At 31.8% G+C, this 21,355-nt stretch overlaps 3 protein-coding genes across 8 annotated transcripts; all 3 read left to right on the top strand.

The window, feature by feature from the left end:
* Positions 1 to 22: 22 nt before the first annotated feature.
* Positions 23 to 3,771, top strand: LOC131627659 (transcription factor MYB114-like). 5 transcript variants are annotated; one of them, XR_009291545.1, is made up of 7 exons: positions 23 to 100; positions 196 to 338; positions 432 to 561; positions 883 to 1,246; positions 1,311 to 1,435; positions 2,743 to 2,796; positions 3,031 to 3,771. XR_009291545.1 is itself a non-coding variant. In XM_058898500.1 (5 exons), exons 2-5 carry the CDS (start codon positions 218 to 220, stop codon positions 1,326 to 1,328), a joined length of 633 nt encoding a protein of 210 aa, XP_058754483.1. In that variant the 5' UTR covers positions 23 to 100; positions 196 to 217; the 3' UTR covers positions 1,329 to 1,571. The 5 variants fall into 5 exon arrangements, 3 of the variants coding, with proteins under 3 accessions (XP_058754483.1, XP_058754482.1, XP_058754481.1); XR_009291544.1 differs by having other exon boundaries at positions 24 to 100; positions 883 to 1,435; positions 3,031 to 3,765; XM_058898500.1 differs by lacking the exons at positions 2,743 to 2,796; positions 3,031 to 3,771 and having other exon boundaries at positions 1,311 to 1,571.
* A 335-nt stretch (positions 3,772 to 4,106) lies between these two features.
* Positions 4,107 to 7,206, top strand: LOC131627693 (ubiquitin-like protein ATG12). Its single transcript, XM_058898531.1, has 5 exons — positions 4,107 to 4,242; positions 4,322 to 4,380; positions 4,842 to 4,910; positions 4,992 to 5,054; positions 6,801 to 7,206. Exons 1-5 carry the CDS (start codon positions 4,209 to 4,211, stop codon positions 6,858 to 6,860), a joined length of 285 nt encoding a protein of 94 aa, XP_058754514.1. The 5' UTR covers positions 4,107 to 4,208; the 3' UTR covers positions 6,861 to 7,206.
* Positions 7,207 to 9,411: 2,205 nt separating this feature from the next.
* On the top strand, positions 9,412 to 12,773 carry LOC131627658 (AP2-like ethylene-responsive transcription factor AIL1). 2 transcript variants are annotated; one of them, XM_058898496.1, is made up of 9 exons: positions 9,412 to 9,945; positions 10,162 to 10,753; positions 10,854 to 10,936; positions 11,058 to 11,066; positions 11,227 to 11,315; positions 11,494 to 11,567; positions 11,669 to 11,719; positions 11,828 to 11,904; positions 12,011 to 12,773. In XM_058898496.1, the coding sequence occupies exons 1-9, from the start codon at positions 9,720 to 9,722 to the stop codon at positions 12,610 to 12,612; spliced, it is 1,803 nt and encodes a 600-aa protein (XP_058754479.1). In that variant the 5' UTR covers positions 9,412 to 9,719; the 3' UTR covers positions 12,613 to 12,773. The 2 variants fall into 2 exon arrangements, with proteins under 2 accessions (XP_058754479.1, XP_058754480.1); XM_058898497.1 differs by lacking the exon at positions 11,058 to 11,066 and having other exon boundaries at positions 9,413 to 9,945.
* The last annotated feature ends 8,582 nt before the right edge of the window (positions 12,774 to 21,355 follow it).

Here is a 21,355-nt window from a genome sequence, read left to right as displayed (position 1 = left end):
TTTTCTTGTCTTGTTTTTCATTTTTGTCATTAATTAATGACTCTCATAACATAGTTGTCCCTTTTCTTTGTCACCTAACAACTCTATGGATCCATGGAAAGTACGTATATTTTTCTAAGTATTCAATTAAATGCACTATATATAGTCATTGTTTTCACGAGTGGCATAGTGAAGTGTTTTTTTTTTTGTGTGAAGACGAAGAAGAAGAAGAAAAAACATGGGTAGAATTCATAAGGAGATCAATAAAGGTGCTTGGTCTCGCGAAGAAGATGATATTCTCTCTAAATATGTTGCCATTCATGGAGAAGGAAAATGGCAAAAGGTTGCCCAAAATGCAGGTATATATATGTGCTCTACTAATTTGCATGCTTCTTCATTTTTCTCTAGCAACATGTTTTCATAAGACTTGATCTCTTTGGTTTTGTGCATAGGTTTAAAGCGATGTGGAAAAAGTTGTCGACAAAGATGGTTGAATTATCTAAAACCAGGTATAAAGAGAGGCGACATTTCTCCGGATGAAGAGGATATGATCATAAGACTTCATCGTCTTCTTGGTAACAGGTGATTTTATTTTTGTGACAAATTTTTCATCAACTTATTTTACTAACCAACACTAAAGTCTCTTAATGTTACTCAAAATGCTAGTTTCAATTAACTCTTAAGTTTATTCATATGTATTTTCAATATTTGAAATCTCATCGGGCTAATAAGGAAAACCTAACCGATGATTGTTCGAATATGTATTTTCAATATTTGAAATCTCATCGGACTGATAAGTAAAACCTAACCAATGATTGTTCGAGTTAGAAAGTTGAATTATCATAATTCATTTTTCTTTGTTAAAATGAATGGCTAAAAATATAACATTTGTTATGTATATAGATGGTCTTTGATAGCTAAGAGATTACCCGGACGAACAGACAATGAAATCAAGAACTATTGGAATACGAATCTATCAAAGAAGCTACAAAAACGACATACATCATCATCATTTTCTGTCTCACTTCAAAACAAATATAGTCATGTTGCACCAGAAGCTCCAAGGCCAAGGAGATTGAAGATTGTTCATCAAAACAACAAAATTTCGGAGAATAACAATGTAAGCGAATGTGATCAAGGAAGTGATGAAACCTCAATCGCCGATTTCCTCATTGACAATGATCATCAAGACAATTTGTTGGTTGATGATGATGAGTCCAACACTACAAACTCAAAGATTCCACAAATGGAAGAAGATCACAAGAAGGTAGTTTCAACCAATAGTACTCATAGCTCATCATCACCTTCTGATCATTTTCATCTTGTATCAGAGAAATTTGATCCTCTAGATAATCTTTTGGATGTGGAGCTCAAGAAGATGGCTTCTTTTCTTGGACTTGAAAATGATTGAGAGAGGTTTGTTGCAATCAAAGGACCAAGAGAAGAAAAAAGTCAAGTGAGTTGGGAATCATATAGAGAAAGCTATATGATATCTATATATGTATTGCCTAACTAATTAAACATCTAATTCTATTGCTAAATATATTCAAATTTAATTTATAGACACTTGATAAGTATTTTGATCCCTTTAATTTTAATTCTACAAGTACACTTGTTAATTAATTTGCACTGTCAAGTTATTTCTTAATTAATACTCACAGCTAGCTTCTGTTGTAAACATTGAAGGAAGGGTTTTGATTGTGCAACAATATAAATGAGCCATTTCCTACACTTCTCTCCTAACGTTCTTATGTAGAATATGAAAGTTTGTTGGTGTAGGAACCTCAAACTATACGTTTATTTCTTCCGTAAAAAAAATAAGGCATTTCTTACGTGTGAGGTTCAATAATATTAATGGCATCAATACTAGAGTACTTTGTACATCATCTGATTTTAAATACAAGTACTTTTAAGGGTTAAATATGTTTCTCGTTCCTATAAATAATTTAAATTTGGTTTTAGTTTCTATAAATAATTTCATCGAAGAATGGTCCTCCTAAATAATTCCATCCACACTTTGGTCCCTCTTGCTAAAACTCTTGCTAATTCAGTTGCTAAGTAGAAATCGTCACTAAAACCGCCGCTAATAAAAACCGTCGCTAAGTTGCTAGAAAGACCGAAAGTGTGAGTGAAAATTTTTAGGAGGATCATTCTTTGAATTTTTCTTTGAGAAACTTAAAGTGAAATATGAGATATTTAGGAGACCACAAACATATTTAACATTTTTTTAATGTATTTGATTCAAATATGTTCCATAGAGAACTAGAGATAGGCCAAAATTGAACGAACTTATGTTCCGATGCGGTGAAGTGAAACCTTTGATGCGGTAGAGTGAATTTGCAAGGTTAACATTTTAACGTTTAAGTCAGTGAATGAGTGATAAAGTAGTTTGAGTATATGAATGAATGCCTGAAATAACGCGTGTTGTGTGTCTCCATGAGATTCACCGTCTTATGTATGTGGCCTTTTAATCAGGTCCAACAGTGGGAAGTGTGGTGGTTGGAATCACGTGCCCTCAACTCGGGTGAAATCTAACCTGTTCTAAAGAAGTAAATCTCTTGTATTTCAAAACTTTTGAAATTTCATAGAGACTCTTCAAAGAAGTAGCAACATCACGAACTTTAAATCATAGCCTATGCTATTGAGAAGGCATTTGATGTTTGTGATGTTTTCATTTCACATACACGTGCCTTCTCACATGCACTGACAATGAACTTTTGACTTTTTTATTTTGACATTTGGTTAATTTCTTTTAACTTGCAGAGGGATGATGTTTTCAAAGCTGTCTTTCAAGTCAATGCTCACAATAAACTTGAGGTTTTTTCATATTTTGATAGTTACTTTTACTTTTGTTTCTTCATCTTCTCATATATTGTATTTATGCTAAATTGGAAACATTAAGATTTCATTAACTTGTGGATCCTGTTGCTACTGCATTTAACTTATATAGTAATGCATTTAACTTATTGTAAATGAGAATTTGAGCTATTGCTGTCATGCTTGTTCGAAATATTGGGAATTACCAAATAAGAATGAAGTATCTTATTGCAGAACGAAGGTTTTTCAATGGTTCATCGAAGAAGATGGATGTCTGCGCGCCTCTCAAATCGGATAGTAGATTAAAGCACCGTGCTTTGACCATTCTTAGGTTTATAAGGGGTGTGATATGTTTGGTGGTGTTTCTTTCAACAACTTTAATGTGCTTGGTATATCTTTCGTCACTTGCAGTTGTAGGATTGCAGTTTTTCCAGTGTTCTCGTTTTTCTTTAAACTTTGGTTATCTATGTGGGCGTTTCTTTTAAAAAAGATAAACACAACTAAAGTTGTGTTTTCTGGCGATAATATTCCATTGAGGGAACATGTGTTACTTATTGCAAATCACAGAACTGAGGTTGATAGGATGTACTGCAGTACTGGAAGATTGTAACCTTCTTGTCCAAGAAAATGTAGTGGATGATAAAAATGGTAAAGAAGAAGACAAGTTAAATGCTGATAATGTGTGTATTTACCATTGATTCTTCAGCTACAACTGATATGGATGATGCACTATCAATTGAGAAGTTGCGTAATGGAAATTATACAGTAAACAAAATTGGATAGTTTGTCTGATTTTTGAATTTGCTACAAATAAGCTATGAGATTAGCTACATATTATTAGCTGAGAATTTTTATGGGTTCAAGTATGATGTTAACCTTAGCCACATGACACACCACATCAACATATTTGCAACGCTGCCGCTGCCACGTGTATACTAAACAACCAAAAAACTTCCATGTGGTGTGCCACATCAATTTTTTTTAAGTGACGTTCACACGAGAGACCACAAATGAAGACGACAAATACTTCAAGATTTAACAAAGTTTAAAAAAAAATTATTAAAGAGAATAAAAACATATTTAACCAATAAGAATAAACTTCGTTATTTTTTATATACAAATCCTTAATTATTTAATTTCACATATTTTTCTCAACTATAAATAAATAATTAGAGATAGTTTTATCAAAAATAATAATTAATGGAATATATGTTTACTCTTTGAAAACATCAAATCAAATAGTAAAAAAAAAAACACACACAATTTCTAAAACAGCGATGCTTAAAAATAATACTAACAAAGTATATATAATACAGCAAATTTTAAATAACTATTCGAAAAAAAGGATCAACACCATAGAGAAGAAAAAAAAAGGGTTTGAAAGTTCTTCAGTATTCTCAGAATTTACAACCATGGCTGCTGAATCTCCTACTTCTGTTCGTAAAGGTTTGTTCTTTTTCATCAATCACCCTAATTTCGATTTTCCCCTTTTCAAATTGATTCAGTTTCGCTCTTTTTTTCACAGTGGTTGTTCACCTCAGAGCCACCGGTGATGCTCCTATTCTCAAACAATCCAAATTCAAGGTATTGTCTTTTCTGATAATGGGTGTTTTTTTATTTCTTCAAATTTCTTATAAAAATTGTTAATTGAAGCATAGCCCCTTTACAAATTACTATTTTCCGCAATTGAGCAAATTGAACTCTAGTGTGTGTAGCTTTGAGTTCTACATGAGTTAGTTACTACCACATAAATTAGGGTTTGCAAATTAAGTCTATGATACGTCCCAGTGTCAACGTGTCAGTGTCAGTGTCAGAGTGTTATGTTTGATGTTTGTGTCCGTGCTTCATAGAGGATGGTAGAATCTCACATATGGAAAATGCGGGTTTGGGGTGCATGAATAAAAACTTGAAGTTTTAAGTTGAAGTCTGAAAGTCATTATATTGAGGGATGTCCGTATAAATTTATCTAGCCTAATCCTATGTTTGATAAGTATTCTTAAAACTTGATGTGCTGAACCACTCTTTACGCCTATTTGGATTGGTAGATCGCTGGAACTGATAAGTTTGCCAAAGTGATAGAGTTTCTTCGCAGACAGCTCCATAGGGAGACATTGGTAAACAATTACTATATACTCTACCACTATTTGGTTCTTTAAAAGCTCTGCATCCTAAATTTTTGTTTTCTCGTTTTGCAGTTTGTATATGTCAACAGTGCTTTTTCACCAAACCCTGATGAGCTGGTTGTTGATTTGTATAATGTAAGAAATTAAATTACTGGATTCCTTTTTCCATCGTTTTTTAATATTTTGGTCGAATGTAAATCGCATATATCCCTGATTCTGGTTCTGCAGTTATGAATCATATTGTGATAATACTTCTTTTGGTCTTTGCTGTGGAATAATTGTATAGTTAGGTCTTTTTATGGTTATCTTTTGGTTTTGTAAAATTTAAGTAGTACATTTAGAAGTTGCTTTAACCTTTTTGTGGCTATTTTGTTTTGTAAAAAACTAGATATTAGGCATTTTTTAAGCGATTCCTTGACCTAGACCTACTTGATGAAGAAATAGGTAAGGTGAATTTAAGATCACATTCTACAATTCATGTCTAGGTGAATTCACCTACAGATGGATTTCCCTTCAAAGAAAAGAAGAGAGTATGAAATTGCTTGTCTTTTGCAAGAAGGCTAAAAAGTTAAATTTTCATGACTTTTATTTCTTTGTTAGTGAATATTATATCTCTTGCTTTTTCTTATAATGTTGGTGTCAATGTTGTAGTGTTGCACTCCCTCTGTCCCACATAGTTGTCACATTTGCAACAAAAAAAAATCAAAATGATTGTCAAAATGATTGTTAATTTTACTTTCCAATTGTGTACCCTCTACTTTGCATCTTTGATAATGAAAATGCACCAATAGTTAATGAGTATTATGGTAAAATCATCTTTTTCTTCTATGTGAAATAAATAATCAACATCAAATGGAACAAATATCGATGGACGAAGTGAGTATATGACATGTATTTTCTTGCTGTTTTGGGGGAGGGAGAATTGTTAGAGACCTATAGTATTTTGGTAGTTGTCGAGGTTCTCTACTGGGTGTAAGTAACAAGCCACTTTAAAATTCCAAGCTCCTATACTTTGGGCTTTCCCGCCGGCAGACCCTAAGTAGGTAGCCATTTTCGAGCCACTGACAACAAGCTCTTGTACCAATTGATAAATATCCAAACACTCTACTATTCTTCCCTTAAAAGTTAGCTATCAAAGAGGAAGAGCCAAGCCACATCAATACCCAGCTAGCATCTCATGCCATTTGATGTGGGACTTGGACACCCTATAATAACCTAAGTAGTTCCAAAGATTTATTATTTCATGTAAATGGTAGAATCTAATTAACTTAAAGTGCCTGTAGTCACAACACCTTAAGAAATTTTACTTAAGAGGTAGAATGAATCTATTATTTCAGATCACTTGTAGTGGTGTTCATAAATTTCTTCATGTAAACTAGTTTTGCAAGTTAGAAAGAAATCTAAATTTCAGAAATAGTAATAGAACGGAAGCATAGTTTTCTTTGTTGTTCAACTAGTCTTAGAGCTGGTACTTCGTTAAAGCTTGCTATTTTTTGTAAGCCTAAGAGTCATATGTTCATCAAGCCATCCCGTAAATGACATATGCGAACTAGCTTGTAGGAGAATGTTGATATTGTCAGCTATAATCATCACATAACTATTAAGTGGCTGGTTTCAAGTAATATAATAAGAATATAAGAAAATACCTTAGAATATTTATGTATTATGTTTGAGTAACTTAGTTTATCTCATAGAATTTGTTTCTAATATTAGATCACTGTCAGTGAAAACTTTCCATTTTCTTAATCCAAACCTTCTCTCAAGCATATTCATGATTCTAATTGCTTGTTTTGTATCCTTTAGACATCCTAACTATGCTGTTTATTTATCACATGCACTTATGCCATTTCTTTTCTCTTATGTTCCTCCCCGGTTTTTCAGAATTTTGGTTTTGATGGAAAACTGGTTGTCAACTACGCATGTTCTATGGCATGGGGCTAACACTAAATGGAGGTTGCTGATTGATATTGATATACTTGCTCTACTCATTTCAAATTGTGAATACATCAAACTCAAGACTTCAATTGCATACAACCAAACTACACTATTTCTTATGAACTTGAAGGTTTCTCCGACAAGATAGAAACGGAACAAAAACTGACACGGTACTCTTGTTAATTTTCTGGTTTGAAATACCTTTTAGGACTGTATTTACATATTGGAATCACCCTTTTAATTTTATTCATTCATGTCAATATAGTTATGTTATGGATGTTGATAGCGTATGGACTCATATGCTTGTTGAAATGATAATCTTTATAAATCTTTAGCCAATAATTTTATTGAATTTAAACCCTGAAGAAGTCAACCATAGTTTAATAATTTAATACTGCAATATCAAACAAGTGTCATTAGCAAGACCTTTGCAATTTGTCTCCATGCATGAATGAACAATGGTCACTGAAAAGCATGTGATTCATTGATTGAATTCACTGCGAAGCGCGTGACGAAAGTAACTCACATTGGCCTGAATTGAAGCAACTCAGTCAAGTGATGACTTATTTGGTTTGATATTCAAAGTCTGCTATCTGCACGGGCTTCGATGCAATGATGCAGCAGACAGATAGGTGAATGAATAGCATCCAACATAAAAACAAACGATAACGCCGATTCGGACTTTTCTAAGTTTCCTTCCTAATTTACCACAACTTCCCTCCCAATGAAATCAATATTAGTATTTTCTTATGGAATTATCTGTGTTTGTGTGTATACATGTTGCAGAGTTTTAATCCAACCATAATGTTGCATATTTTTGGATATTTGATGAGTATGATGAATCCAAAAAATGAACTAGAATTATGGAAATATAGAGATAAAGGACAAGTTGAAGAAGTGATGTTGTTGGTTACTGTTCACACTTCACAGTGGATCTGGACCAATTGCCATCACTGCAATCACCACTGACCTATAACCATCCATGCAATGCAGTTGCAAGTGGTAGCCAGTTCTACCTATTGGTTCCATTCGGTCCAATTGAAACCAATCACACATTTATTTGAGTCAAATTATTTGTCCAATTCTTAAGTGAAAGATAAGTCTTGATATAGATAGGAATAAATATATATAAATTTTTTGCATGCAAACGTTATTACACCTCATAAACCACCATGCTTTCAAATTCAAACATTTTTCTTTTCTCTTTTTGTAATACAAATTATTTCATTTTATTTATAGTAGAACTACACCGCCTTAAGAAGTCAAGATATGAATTATTTGAATTAAAAGACAAAATCAATTCAATAACGTGATAAATAAGTTTAAACACAACAACTGCGAAGGTATTTTCAGGTTGAGGGTTTTAAAAGACAAAATATATGTTTTTAAATAAAGATAAATTATTTAATTAAAAAAGAGAAAAGATGAGACATAAAATCTAACTCATCAAATTAAATATTTAAATTAAATAATTAATAAAAATGCTAATTGAATATTTCGGCCAAAAATAATTTTAATGTATTTAGGCTTCAAACAAGAACCAATATGGAATGTGGATAGAAGATATATCAATTCGTACTTCTTTTGTTCTTTTAAGAACTGGGCCCTGTTGGGCCTTGATATCCATCTCTTTTATTAAACAAATAAAGCATTTGACAAAAGTGTATTAAGAAAATATTAATTATATAAATCAGTAATTATCAACAAGTTTTTTTTTATTATTAAAAATAACTACTTTTTTCAATTTAAAATGAATATTATTTTATTTTTCAATATACAAATGATTATTATTTTTCAATTTTACCATTAACATAATCAAGATTATATAGCATAAACAAGAATTAAAAAAAATTGTTTGCTGTATAAATTATTTTTATAATTTTATAAATTCAATCTCAAGAGAGAAAAATATTTAATATTTGTATAAGAAATATAATTCAAAAATATGAATAAAAAAATTATTAATACACTTAAATTTGAAGGGAGTTTTATTATGTATATTATTTTGAAAATATTATATTTTTACTTTCTATTTATGACCTTAAAAACAAAATAAGTCAAAAGTTATCAAAATTAGATTATAAAAAAATTTATATATCTTATAACAATTTCATTGTTTTTCTTAATACTCCTTCTAGAGTCTCACATGCTAACAAAAACTTCAAAATTGATGAAGCAAAATTCAATTTTCAATACTATAACCAATACATTTATTTATTATTTAAAAAAATTTATTATTTTTTTTAAAAGGAGAATAATTTTATTATTAAACAACATTTTAAATATTTTTTTCTTAATAGATTCAGCTGATATCATAAAAATAATCCACTATTCAACAAACCACACTATCACACACCTTCATTCAACCCTCACCATTGATGAAATCACATTTCCCAACAAAACCAAATCCAACACTTCACAAAAACACTACAACATAACATCAACCTCTACTAAATCAAAACCTTAAAACTTTTGTCATGTTCTCTTTCTCTCTCTCTCATAAAATCTCAAAACTTAAAATAGATTATTTTGTTATTAGACTGGTACTACATGCCGTGGCCACTTCTGCAGAAATCTGAGAGAGAAATGAAAGAGCTGGCACAAAACCCAACACTCTCATTTCCTCACAATATAACACGACACACACAACATCACTACAAAAACATCCTCAAAAAATATAATATATATATCTATTCATTATTCACACTCATTTCACAATCCTAGCCTAGAACAAACCCACGATATATCAAACTCATATGATTATTATGACTCTCATATTTTAATCTTTTCAAAACCAAACCATTCTTAGCTTTCATCTTTCAGCTCTAACTCCAACGTTCCAAACTCTTTCTTCTGTTTCTTAATATGAGTAACTGGTTAGGATTTTCTCTCACTCCACACTTTGGTGAAGAATTTCCTACAGAAAACCATAACCATAACCAGAATCAAAACCATGGTGAAGGTTCAGAAACTGGAAGAAACTATGTTCCTTCTTCTTCTTCTCATCATCATCAACATCATCAACACCTTTCTGTTATGCCTCTACGATCTGATGGTTCACTTTGTGTTTCTGATTCCTTTACACCTCAAGGTATGTATCTATATATTTATATATCATTTGCATGTTTTAATGACTTTTTTTGGTTCTTATTCATAAGTACTCAAAAGGGTATCTTTTATTTTTCTCAAAACAATTTGCATGCTCATAAAAATTGTTTCTTTTTATACTCCTTTGAAAATAAGTACTTTTTTTTTTAATAATTTTTTTTTAATTTTAAAAGTTTGTATGTGATTTTTGTGATAACAGAATGGAGATATGAGAATGCAATAACAGGTGGAAATTCAAATGAAGAAGGACCAAAACTTGAAGATTTCTTAGGCTGTTACTCAAACCAAAACCAGAATAGTACTAATATTTCCAAAATCAATGTTAATGTTTCACCAAGTTTTTGCACCAACAATACCACAGAGATTGAAACAGGAGAGAATCATCATAATCACAATCACAATCACAATCATAATCATAATCACAATCATCTAACAAACCAATCTTTGATTCACTCTTTCCATCATCCATATAACAATAACACCAACAATCATCATGCTTTAATCAATAATAGTCCTTTGTACAAGTCATGGATGACTCAAACTCAGTTTTCTGAGGGGAAAAGTTCCAATGATGGAAATGGTTGTAGCTTTCAATCTCTTAATTTAACCATGAGTCCAAGTGTTTCAAATGGTGTTAGTGTTGGTGGTGTTGGTGCAGTTTCTAATGTTCAGATGAATGAAGATCCTAGGAAAAGGTCTTTGTCAAAATCTGGTTCTGCTAGAGAACCTGTCCCTCGCAAATCTATTGATACTTTTGGACAAAGAACTTCTCAATACCGTGGTGTTACAAGGTAGTACTATGTTTCATTGTTTTTTTAATGTTAATTTTTGTTGATTTTTTTTTGTTGAATTTTATGTTTTTACTTTTTTGGGTTTGATGGATTTGTTTAGGCATAGATGGACTGGGAGATATGAGGCACATTTGTGGGATAATAGTTGCAGAAAAGAAGGACAAACAAGGAAAGGAAGACAAGGTTGAAACAAACATATATGTTTTTTTGATTATTTTAATGTTTTTTTGGTTTATCTTGTCACATTGACTAAGGTTTTGTTGGATTCTTCTTCTTTTCATGGCTTCTTCAAAATCTTTCACAGTTTATCTTGGTAAGTCTTTCACAACTCAATCTCATTTATTCTTTACCAATATTTGATTAGATTCATTACTCAATATAAAGCTTTGGAAGGTGTGTTTGGTTTGGTTTTTCTCAAAATTATTTATGACTTTTGGCAACTAATAACTTATTTTTTCCATTATTATTATTAGGTGGTTATGATAAGGAAGAAAAAGCAGCAAAAGCTTATGATTTAGCTGCACTCAAGTATTGGGGTCCAACAACTCACATAAATTTCCCTGTAAGGTTTTCTGAATCTTGAACAGTTTACTCCTTTGGAAAAAAGCACTTATACAAATTCACTAGTAGGAACAAAAAAAAATTTAAATAACTTATATATTTAATGTATGCAGTTTGAAACATTACATTGTTAGTAACTGTGATGACTCTATGTATCTACTACTTTCTTAAATGCTCAGTTAAGCACTTATGAAAAGGAACTTGAAGAAATGAAGAACATGACTAGGCAAGAATTTGTGGCCAATTTAAGAAGGTAACATTAAATTTTTTCAATGTGAATTTGGTGAGTTATTTTTTTTCAACAAATTTTATTGATTATGGAATGAATTGTGCTTTTTTGCTTTACATGGACAGGAAGAGCAGTGGATTTTCAAGAGGTGCTTCTGTGTATAGAGGTGTGACAAGGTATGGCCTAAAGTGATTTTCTTGCTGTGATTTCAGCTTTTTCTTGAATCAAAAGATGAACAATTATTGAGTGGTGTTTATCTTTTTCTTCTTGTCTCAATTTTTCAGACACCATCAACATGGAAGGTGGCAGGCTCGAATCGGACGGGTTGCGGGAAACAAAGACTTGTATCTTGGTACATTTAGTAAGTTCTCTTACCCTCCCTCGCTATTTTGAACCCGTTTGTTACGATTTTTTTTTAATGTTCAAAATTTCTGGATCCGTCACTGATCTCCTATACTATCCTATAGGCACGCAAGAAGAGGCTGCAGAAGCATATGATATTGCAGCAATCAAGTTTAGAGGAACAAGTGCTGTGACAAACTTTGACATAAGTAGGTATGATGTCAAGAGAATTTGCTCAAGCTCAACTCTAATCGCGGGAGATCTCGCGAAACGGTCACCTAAGGAACCCGTGCCTACTACTACTACAGCTGCTGCCGAGGACTTCAATCCGTGTGGCAGTACGTCGACGTCGACACCTTCTCAGCCGCCTCCTCTAGCTATTACCGATGGCGAACAACAGCATTCTGATGAATTGTCCAACATGGTGTGGAATTCGAACAAGGAGGAGCAACCACTGCAGAACGAGTGCGGAAATAACGCCAATGCCAACATCGCTGAATCGTCCCAGCACGGTTCGCCGAGCAACAAGAATGAGATGAATGCTCAAAGTCTTAAATTACCAAATGAGTTTGGAGGGAGTGGAGCAGATTATGGACATGGTTACTTCACATTGCAAGGACCAAAATTTGATGATGGAAACAATGAAAATGACCACATGAATAACAATAGGCTTGGGAATTTGGGTTTGGTTAATCAAGTTCCTATGTTTGCTTTGTGGAATGAATGAATATGAATGTAGTGTTTGAGTTTGACAAAAAAAAACATTAGCTTAGGAAATTAAGGTCAAATGTCAGAATTTTTATTATTGAATGATTATTGTTGTTTAGTATTTTGTAACTTGTTTTTCTTTTGGAGGAAAAGGATGTGTCAGAAAAGTTGAAGTTGATTCCTTATGTGTTCAGTAGGTAGGGTATATATACTTATCCAAATTCAATATGTATCTCTTATGCCTATCTTGATCATCTGATCAAGATTGAAATTTGAATTGTTTGATCTTAGTGAACGGTTGGATTATTCTTAATACGAGTCTAGGTCATTCGATCAAGTTTAAATTGCCTAGATTTAAAGTTGATGTGGACGATAAATTTGAATCGTCTAATTTTAACTATCGATCAGACGTGGGTGATAAATTTAAATCTTTTAAATTATTAGTCCCAACTATCGGTTGAGATGTGAGTGCTAAATTTGAATGATCTGATCTTAATCATCACTTGAAGATGTGGGCGATAAATTTGAATTGTTTGATTTTTAGATATGCATGATAAACCAAATCTTAAACTAAATATCCCAAGATTATATACCTTGATGGAAATGAGAATTGTTGTGAAAACTAATCATGAGATTCGTACAAAGCTATGAAAATGATAATTACTATATCCTCTTTGGCTAGTAACTTAAAATTATCATTTGACAAGATGTCATGACTCATAGTACTTTTTCTTTGACTAAAAAGATATTTTCATGCATGAATCTTTATAGAAAATTGGTTCAGTTTGTCATGCAAAGAGAAAGAGGGTAATAAATAAATGGAATGTGATGGGGAAAATAAAACAGTGACATATATGTCATTTGGCATCAAGACAAACTAGAAAGACAAAGATGAGAGATTTCTTAACATAACATCATAATGTTACTTTCATGTTCTTAAGCAGGTGTTTGAAACAAATAAGAGACAATTAGAAGTAGATAATTTAGTTTTTTTTTTCTTAAGTGCTTTATGTATTTTCAAAATTTTTTGATGTGTTTATGCAATGCTCTTTTGGTTCATAAAAATCACAAAAAAAAGTAAATTAAACAATAAAAAGTTTGAATCTAAAAACTGTGTTTTTAGAGTATAAGACCACATAAAAACATACAGCATTGTATGATAACAATGTCATGAGGCATGTCAACATCGCGGGTAGGGATGACAACGGATAAGGTCGGGTGCGAGTTTTAAACTATTCAAATATGCACTCGAAATCATCACCCGAAGCTGAATTCAAATTCAAAGGTTATTTGGGTGGCAAAATAACACCCATGCTCATATCCGTTAGGTTCGGGTTTTTCGATCTGAACCCCAACCCGCAGCAAAACACATTACAACAACAACATTGAAAATTTTCGTCAATTCAAACGGATGGGAAAACACCATAGAAATAAAATATATTTAGAAGCATAAAATATAACAACAACATTAAAATACAAAGTAGAATTATACATATTTAGAGGCACTTATGTAATTTCTGTTTTAAGCGGCTATAGTTTTGGGTTTCGGGTGCGGGTTTCACACTATCCAAATTTGCACCCGAAATATCGGGTGGCACCTGAACCCGAATCCAGTCAATCCGGGTTTTCACCTGTTGACTCGGGTTTGGGTGCGAGTGGATCCCACGAGTTTGGGCCTACCTGCCATCCCTAAGTGCGGGTCCAAAACGATTATCACCTCCCCCAAACCTAAGTTCGAATCTTCAAATAATACCTATTCTCCACCTTAAATCTAAACGGAGATGTAGTATTAAAACTCAAACCCCACCCAAACAGGTTCGAGTTAGATTCGTGTATTTCCGCCGTTAACTTCAGGACGGGTTTAGATAGGTATCTGCAAGTATGAATTTTGTTGCCATATCTAAACACAAAACTAAAATAATATGGTTCAATCTAAAATATTATTAACTCTTAGAGATCATCTATTGGTGAAGACTTACGACTCCATACATAATATTGCCTCTGGCTTTATCAATTTTTTTAAAAAAAAAACTAAGACATTGAAAATAGGAATTGCATTTTTTTTATAAAATTTTTTTAATTCATTTTTAATCAATGTAAGACTAATAAATTACATTTAAATTTTAAAATTCGGTCTCGTGTTATAAATAAGGCTATTGATAGTAAGTATGAACGAATTGCAATCAAATCCATGTTTTACATGCCAATAATACCAAGATTGTAGATAATATTTTTTTTTCGATGCAAACTACAAGTCAAATGACATAGAATTATACAAATAGAGTTAGTTTAGGTTTGTTGCGAAATTCTTATGAAGGCGGAGTGTAAAAACAATTTGATTGAGTATATTCTAATTCTGCAGTAGATCCATAAAATGTGAGACTTGGATTGTGCTATGCTATGATGATATTACTCCATATATCAAGAATCAACATTCTCTTACTCATGTTGTTGAATATTGTTACCCCGTAAAATCCACCTCAGGTTATGTTGCATGTCAAAATCTTACATGTTGTTGACTTGTCTCATATTAGAACTTTAAAACCAAAAGCTAAAATTTATGCATTTTAAAAAAATTTCAATTGATGATTTGAAGAGGTTGTAGAGAAGAGACATATGATATTGCTCATAAATAAAATTTTACAATGTGAGTGGCTTTCATGTGAATTATTTACGACTTCCTTATGGTATATTGCTTGGTTGCGATACTCATACTTTTATTTGGATACACATCATCGTAATTTATTTTTAAAATAGTGATTAATTTTTTATTAAATATAAAAAATTTAGTTTTAACAATTTAAAAATAAAATAGTTTATTAGATAATATAATTAATTTAATAACATAATTAATTTAAAAGGGGATTTACCCCACACAAAATAGTGATAATAATTAGTCTTTTAAACTATATATGTGTTAGCTGATTGACACTAATTCAATCAACTCAGCATTTCACACGGATATAATGAAGGTAAATTGTGATAAACACATTAGACAAAATATAAAATAAGAATTTTGTAGCGCAATTGATTCTTATGAACGATCTTGAGTTAGGGATTAGTTGATTATCTCTTGTAACAAAGAGTTTTTTATTGTTGAAACAAATTGATCACGAGAACAATACGAACGTCATCTTTTCTATTCATTCCTCACCAATATAATCTTCTGCCTACAAAGCTAGTTGTGAACGAAAAAAAGGTTTAGAGAGAACACAAACTCAAAGTCCTAGTGTGGCTAGGGTTTTGAGATTACATGAAAGTGAGTGACTGTTACTTTTGTATAAGGGTTCTATTCATATAACCATTTATATGCACCGTAGCTTACGATGTTTCTTATTTCTCTAAATAGTGTTGGTTTGTCTTAAGAAAACCCTTCCAAATTATAAATGAATCTTATTAATGTATTTAATATATCGTTTATATGTTTTTATGCGTATGATCTGTAGGTTCACATAACATTAAAAATAACATTAAATCACTTATTAATTTTATAAACAAATGGTGATGTCTAACACATTACATATACCCAAGTGACGAGAATGTAATGTGATATGACATAACCTTTATATGATAATAATCACATGTATAATTATTCTTTTATCTTTATATCTATATAAACAATCAATAATATGTGTCATCCTTGTATATTACAATATTATACTCCTTGATACCTAATTATACTTTGAAATTTTGTTTTTGAGGGGACAAATGTTGGAACAACTGGTCCAACAAGTTAAACCAGATTTACCACACAGATGGATAGCAATACATAGTCAATGTAAAAGCAATAAATAACAACAAATATTGGTAACCTAGTTTGGTGAAACCACACCTACGTCTGAAGTGCACTCTATCCAAGAAAAGAAATTCACTAACAATAGTTTAGTACACTTAGTCTTCTATGAACACCAAGAGGTTGTTGTTCAATGCATCTTCCTAATACTACCCAATAAAATTCTATTTAGGACTCCCCCTGAATATGAGAACCCCACTCATTTTCTCACAATCACTAATCTCAAGTGATCTACTTCAATAACAACCCAATTGAGTGTTGAATTTACACCTTAACTGAGACAAACCAGCAACTATGCCAAGTTACTAAAAGATAGGGTGGTGTACACAAATATTCTATCCTAACCCTTGTGATGGAATTAACATGGAATACAAGTTACAAAGACTTTAACCCGAGCACAAAGATTCTAAACTTTGCCCACAAAATCCATGTCTCAAATGTGAGACTGAACCTCTTTATATGAAATGTTTTCTGTGCTTTTCTTTTTTGGATACCTGATTTGATTTAGTCCAAAAAATAGCTGATTCAGTTGGATGTGATCTTCTTCACGATTGTCTCCAACAATAAAATATGATTTATTATATTTCAAATTCAAATTTAAATATGATTTGAGCATCTCCAACTGTCAAACAAATCAAACAAACATTGCTAAAATAACCGCAACAAATCTAATTCAATCCTAATCAGAACTTCCGCACCAAGAAACATCTATATGACATGCTTTCAAGGCCGAATGTTGCACTGCACACATGTTCAAGCATTGTATTCAACATGTTGCACTAGTAAATCCAAATTAACTCTTTAGCTTGAATATGTAGATCTTCTTTGTAGAGTGAATATTAGATAGAATAACTTTGAACCATAAGTGCAATCACATATATATGTTGTAAGAGACTAGATACCTGAGTACACACATGTTAGAACACCGGGTTCCATATGTGTTCCTTCTGCACCATAACTAGCTTGAACAAACTCCATGTTGTTTTGCATAATGCAGCCAATCCAACAGGAATTTCAATCTCCTCCTTTGGCAAAACAACACTTCAAGAAAAAACGCCACTAAGTATCATAAATTCCATACTCAGAACAATCATCAACAGTAGCAGAAGTCAAACCATCAAAGCATATCAGCAACAACAACAATTTGTAGCACACACAGAAAATCACGAGGTAGTTACACATACATGAGATTTCATGTTAGATGTCATGAGGTAGTTACACACACATGATAATGCTACAGTATCATTCATTAGAATGCTCCAAAATAATCAGTCATGCAATCATTCAAGATGATTTAGTCAAGTATGAACATACATCAGTTAGTAGTCAGTAGTCAAAGATAAACAAACTACTACTAAAACATAGCAATATCAACACACACAGATCTGGACCAGATGACAAGCTAGATAATGTAGCATGTGTGTTTTCTCTAGAGAATCCGAGAACAACATAAATAAGCTCCTCCACAATCACTAGTTAGTAGTCATAAAAACTACCCCTTTCACATATAATTTCTCCTCCTTTTTACCATAATTTGACAAAAGTATTCCTCAATAATTTTGGTCAGTAATCACATAAGATCAGGAGTAGAAAACCACAACCAATAGTCAGTATAAATTCATAGAGGCTAGCAAGCCATAACAAAACCATAAAAAAAATGCCCATATACAAGGCTAAGTAAAAAACACTCAAAATCGACACCCATCAATCTTCATCTGCAGCCCATTTTCTTGAATTCATGAAGGTAACCCAGTCTTCATCAGCCTCTTAGTCAGATTCACGAGTTTGAACATGTTTCTTCTTCAAGGACTTCATCTTGGTCACAAATTTCTTCCCAGTCACAGATGCTCCACTTGATGACCTAGCAAGTGTGACCCCACTATGTACAAAAGAGGTAGACCCAGTGATGCTTGATTATTTGTGTCACATGCAAGTATACATGTATGTTTGATTGCAGCAAGTGATGAAGATAAGAGTATCGTACCCATATGAAATGAATTTGTTACCTAGATTTATTTTTGCAATTACCTATCCTTGAGATTAAGCATAAGCAAGGAGAGAAATAATAGTTGATGCTATCAAGTTCAGTTTTCAAGTAAAACAAATCCTAAAACAGTGCAAATTGAGAGTGGAAATATATCAAGAGAGATTGAGTTTAGCTATGATCCATTAATATCAAGGAAGTAAATATATGGTATGATGTGTTTTGTCATGACAGGCGAGGTCAGAGTGATCTTGTGGTGTATTACTACAATATCAAAATGTGCATAAAAGGTCAAGAGAACAAATCTCTAAGCCTCACTTATAACCCTATCATACGTCTGTATTTATTCTGAAAGCCTCAATAGTTACAACTCCTTATCTTTAGGTGAGCTAGGTGAGTGAATATCTCTATCCTACTCGTTTCAACCATTTTATTATGAAATCCACTTGTTGTTGGATCTCTCACAACAACAAGCTGTTATCTATTCCTAAGTTGATCATTCAAAGAAACAAATTTATAAACAAGTTAACACATAGTAATACGATTCACTAAACCGCACATCATTTAACATTAAAACAACTTAATATTAACTTCACATTGCTCAACTACAAAATGGTTAGCTCATAATGGAATAAGTACCAACTCCAACCATGGTTCTCAGAAGGAACATCCTTAGATAAATAATGAAAAAGAGATATAAACTTAAGAAAGACTTGAGAACTTCTTCAGATGGACAGTCTTCAAGAGGTGACTCCAGTTGCGCCAGAGCTCAGCAGCTGGTATAATAAGATTGAGTGAGAAGAAGAAAAACTCTTTCCACTCTCCACTTTCCACACAGTACTTATATATTTTCTCTTGGAATTGCTGAACTTTTTTTCTCATTTTCATCAGGGCTTTATATATTGAGCTAGGGTTTCTTGCGATGTATTGGATCATGGGCCCAATATGAGGAAATTACATTAAGCCCATATAATAATCAGCGCCACCTCATTCTTCTACTTAGCCAATAAGGAATTAGGTACAAGGAAACGTTGGCGAGGGTTAAGGTGTAGTGTGACAAACCGCCACAGCAGGTGTAGGCGGCGTTGCACAAGCTGCACAGAGTACTTTTGTACTATTTTTGTCTTCTAGCACCTCCATGCCTTATCCACTTTGATCCAAATGAATTTTCCTCTAAGTACAACAAATATTCCCTCCAATGCTTCCATCCTTCTACGTTTGCCCTAGAAACATACTAACTTTATCATTCTTTTCTCCCTTACTAAGTCCACCTTCTCTCTTTAGTTTGCGCTTCAAGTTATAGACAAATTCAGTCTTGCCTAAACTCGACAGAACTAACCTTGATTAAAACAAAAACACATCCAAACATAAAAGAGAGCACCTATTACGCTCCAAGCTAATTCTTATAAAAACAACTAAAATGTAGTGAACTAACAATTAAAAAGCAATTAACTACTAGTAAATGAAAATATTAAAGCATATATTAACTCATAAAAAGTGGGTTAACACCCAACTCCACTGTTCTTGTTATTTTTAGTCTCACGAAATCTTTCGAGAGCCTTCATGATTGAGACTCCTTTTGTAGAGGAACTCTTCCTTTGATTTCTCATATTTTTGGTTCATCTTGAGAATAATTTGCACTTGATGAAGAGAGAAAGCAAGAAAAAGGTAGGAGAGAAATATTCTTGCTTTTAACGAAGGTTCAAATAAAAATAGGTTTTGAAACAAGTAAAGTCTTCTTCGTTTCATGTGAAACACAGACCAAAAGAAACACCGCTTACACACCTCCCTAGCATTGACTACGATAGACCCTCATAGATGAAAATACTAAGGGCACCCTGCAATTTTCCAAATTGATATGCATCTAACGCTTTAGTGAAAACTAGTAATATACCCGTGCGTCCGCACGGGTAAAAATTATTTAGTAGTGTAAAATTATATTGTAAATTGAGAGTTATGTTTATGTATATTTAGCTGCAAATTGAAATAAAAATTTCGTGTCTCAAATAAAGACAATTGTTAATTAAAAAAAAGATATTTTGCTGATAATGCCCTGTGAGAAAAATAAAACTTTTGACATTTGACAATAAGAATTTTGTGTTTTAAATAAAGGTAAATGTTTATTAAAATAAAATATATAGCTGCAAATTGAAAATAAAAATTTCGTGTCTCAAATAAAGGCAATTGTTAATTAAAAATAAAATATTTTGCTGATAATGCCCCTTGAAAAAAAATAAAAATTTTGACATTTGAAAATAAGAATATTGTGTTTTAAATAAAGGTAAATGTTTATTGAAATAAAATATATATATTTTGTTGATAGTGGCCCGTGAGAAAAAGAAAATAATTTGACATTTAAAAATATAAATTTTGTGTCTCAAATAAAGACAAATGTTAATTAAAATAAAATAGGTGCGAGAAAAAAAAAATTAACTAACAACGATTCGTTAGAAATAAGAAATTTTGATATTTTAATATAAAAATTTCGTCTAAATTTTAAAAATATATTAATTAATATTTTTAATAATAGTAAATAAGTAGAAATGATTTTATATAGTGTAAGATCTATTTAAATAAAAATATAAATATAAAATAAATTATTTAATTGTAAAATGAATAATAATAATAATAATAATAATTTAAGTTCAATTGTATTGAATAAGTTTATATAAAAATAAATAAAGAATTCGTAAGATAAAGAAAAAAATGGAAATTTTAATGTTTGAAAAAAAAAATTCATTGTGAAATTCAAACCACAATGATTTTAATGAAGTGGTTTTAGTCAAGAGAGTATTAAAAGCTATTTAGAAGTGAAGTGGAAATGTGTTGAAATGGGAGGGTGGTGTAAGATGGTTTCAGTGAAAAGAAAATATATTTGTCCATTGATTTATTACATGTGGCAACATGAGAAATGATGAGAAGGTTGAAAAAATAGGTTGATTATGAATAGACCATTTTGACCTTTATGCTTTGTAAATTTAAAAA

This window comes from Vicia villosa, unplaced genomic scaffold (genome assembly GCF_029867415.1).
Source record: "Vicia villosa cultivar HV-30 ecotype Madison, WI unplaced genomic scaffold, Vvil1.0 ctg.000393F_1_1, whole genome shotgun sequence".
NCBI classification, from domain to species: domain Eukaryota; kingdom Viridiplantae; phylum Streptophyta; class Magnoliopsida; order Fabales; family Fabaceae; genus Vicia; species Vicia villosa.
This window is presented reverse-complemented; position numbering and strand designations above follow the sequence as displayed.

Excerpts from the sequence above, each read along its gene's own strand:
- LOC131627693 (XM_058898531.1), top strand. The coding sequence starts at position 4,209 with ATGGCTGCTGAATCTCCTACTTCTGTTCGTAAAG. Across the intron at positions 4,381-4,841 it reads TCAAACAATCCAAATTCAAG|ATCGCTGGAACTGATAAGTT; the intron begins GTATTGTCTTTT and ends TTGGATTGGTAG. Across the intron at positions 4,911-4,991 it reads AGCTCCATAGGGAGACATTG|TTTGTATATGTCAACAGTGC; the intron begins GTAAACAATTAC and ends CTCGTTTTGCAG.
- LOC131627659 (XM_058898499.1), top strand. The coding sequence starts at position 218 with ATGGGTAGAATTCATAAGGAGATCAATAAAGGTGCTTGGTCTCGCGAA. Across the intron at positions 339-431 it reads AAAGGTTGCCCAAAATGCAG|GTTTAAAGCGATGTGGAAAA; the intron begins GTATATATATGT and ends TTTTGTGCATAG. Across the intron at positions 562-882 it reads CATCGTCTTCTTGGTAACAG|ATGGTCTTTGATAGCTAAGA; the intron begins GTGATTTTATTT and ends TTATGTATATAG.
- LOC131627658 (XM_058898496.1), top strand. The coding sequence starts at position 9,720 with ATGAGTAACTGGTTAGGATTTTCTCTCACTCCACACTTTGGTGAAGAA. Across the intron at positions 11,720-11,827 it reads GTGTATAGAGGTGTGACAAG|ACACCATCAACATGGAAGGT; the intron begins GTATGGCCTAAA and ends TCAATTTTTCAG. Across the intron at positions 11,905-12,010 it reads CTTGTATCTTGGTACATTTA|GCACGCAAGAAGAGGCTGCA; the intron begins GTAAGTTCTCTT and ends ACTATCCTATAG.